Here is a 2,398-nt window from a genome sequence, read left to right on the forward strand (position 1 = left end):
TCTTGGTTTGGAATAAATACATTGTCTTCTACTGAGTTTATTGTAATTTTTCGGACCACTTGTGATCTTGCTGGCAGAACTATGGAATTGTTGCCAGGACTGTATGTTATCGGAACATAAATTGGGTATTTTAAGTTAGTTGGTCTGATTATAAGCCAGTCTTCAGACGGCTTGAAATCTAATTGACAGTTGTATTTTTTAATGAAATCTATTCCTAGTATTCCATCACATGGAATAGCGAATTGTAAATTTACAATGTGAAAATCGTGGGGTATTATGTAATTTGTGGTTTGGATTTCAATGGAAGTAAGTCCTTTAGATTTGGTTACTTCTTGACTTATTCCCTGTATATTTATTATATGATCAGTTTGAATGTATTGAAAAACATCTGAATTTTCTTTTAATATAGATATATCTGCACCTGTGTCTATCAAGAATACTAGTTCTTTTCCTGTGTTTATATTTGTGAAGGTTACGTATATGTTTTGGCTGAGATTGATGGTATGAATTTTATTATTTACTGCTGAGTATCTAAAGGCTGTTGGGAGTTTCCCGAAGCGTTTTGGGTCACCCTTACATTATTGTTACTGTTTTGGTTATAACCTCCATTTTGGTGGTTATTTCCTCTATGGTTTCCTCTGTTGTTTCCTCTATTATTACCTCTATAATTATTATATTGGTAATTATTATTCTGGCCATTATTGCGGTTGTTGTTATTATAATTATTATTATTATAATAACCTCGACCATTGCCTCTACCATTGCCTCTACCGCGATAATTATTCCTGTTGTTATAATTACCACGGCCCCTTTTGGCGAGCAATATTGAATTGGGATTGCCTGTCATTTCGGTACTACATTGTATATACTTTGTGACGGCTTCATCCATTGTTTTGAAATTGCCTGCCTCGAGGATTGTTTTTAACTTTCCGTGTTCACAATTTTTAACCATTGCGTTAATGGCTCCTTTAGTGCTGAATTTGTCAGCATGTTCGGCTGATAGGCCTTCGTCAATATACGAAGCTTCCAAAAGCTTTCGTAAATTGTCAATTTCTGTCGTGAATTTTTCGGCAGTTTTCCCTTTTTGCATTGTTTTAGACAATTTGGCTTTTACTACGTCGGATGTTTCACCAACTATAGTATCTTGCAATTTTTTGATTATTGTATTAATTGTCGTTTCATTTTGGACTTTGTATAGAGTTGAGCCAACAATTTTTGACTTAATGACCTCAACAGCTATTTCTTCGAATGTGCCTTTTGTCAGATTTATTAACTTCAAAGCTGTTACAAATCTTTGAAGATGTATTTTCTGTCCATTGAATTCTGGAATGGCATTCGATATGTCCTTTATGTATGCCCTTTGGGCGCTTGCATCCGTCATGATGTTTTCTTTTGTGTCTACTGAGCTTGTGCTAGAATTCAATCCTTCTTCCTGTTCCATCTCATTATCTTCTTCAGATAAAGTGATTTGTGCAGGAATTGTAAGATCTTTTAGGTCGTTTTCTTTTATATCAGTTTCTTCGTTTGATTCAGGATCTGAATCTAAATCTGTTTCAACTGATTTCTGATCTTCTTCTCCATGTAGTGTTAATGGTGAATTTAACACTGTTGGAATGAAAATATCTAGCTGATACTTTTCTTTGACGTTATATAAATTTGAACGTAATTTGATCAACAATTTTGATATTTTTGACCAGTTAGTTTTATTTATTATACGTCTATTATCATGCACTAATATTCTTGCATCATTAAATGTTTCTACAAGAATTTTCGCATGTTTATTTAAAGTATCCTTTTGTATTGACCTATTCTGGCTTACACATTTGTAAGATTTATCAAATTTTTCTTTTAGTTCACGGATATTTAGGGTTAGTTGCTCCCATTCCATGCCTGGGATTCATTATGTATATGTATATATATATACAATTTTTTTTTTTTTTTTTTTTTTTTTTTTATTCTTTATACATAACTTTTATGACATTTATTTGTCCCAATATTTCGTGCTTATCTATCTCTGAAAATACCCTGCAATTCTTTACCGTAGTCAATACTATTCCCTTAGGGTGCTAGTACAATGGTAAAGGGGGGAAAAGTCTAAGTTATACTTTTCCATGTATTCACTTTCTAAATCATAGATAAGTATGGGTTCTACTCTGTTTTTTTTTAGTATAGACAATACCCTGTTCTGGAAATCGGGTTCATTTGTCATTACTATTCTAATGCATTTCTCCGTATTCATATTTGATTTTTTTTTCTTTATTTATCAAATTCATGTTTTTTTTTTTTTTGTATATATAAACACATTACCATGAGAATCGTGTGTGCTTGTATATTATTTTCAGATCTTATCAAGATCGTTAGCTTGGCTTAAGGCTCTCTTTTTTATACATTTATTATG

At 32.1% G+C, this 2,398-nt stretch overlaps 1 protein-coding gene across 1 annotated transcript; it reads right to left on the bottom strand.

The window, feature by feature from the left end:
- Positions 1–517: 517 nt before the first annotated feature.
- On the bottom strand, positions 518–1,888 carry LOC128870605 (basic-leucine zipper transcription factor A-like). The gene has a single exon (XM_054113258.1). The coding sequence runs from the start codon at positions 1,886–1,888 to the stop codon at positions 518–520; it is 1,371 nt and encodes a 456-aa protein (XP_053969233.1).
- Between the last annotated feature and the right edge of the window lie 510 nt (positions 1,889–2,398).

Source organism: Anastrepha ludens, chromosome Y (genome assembly GCF_028408465.1).
Source record: "Anastrepha ludens isolate Willacy chromosome Y, idAnaLude1.1, whole genome shotgun sequence".
Taxonomy (NCBI): Eukaryota; Metazoa; Arthropoda; class Insecta; order Diptera; family Tephritidae; genus Anastrepha; species Anastrepha ludens.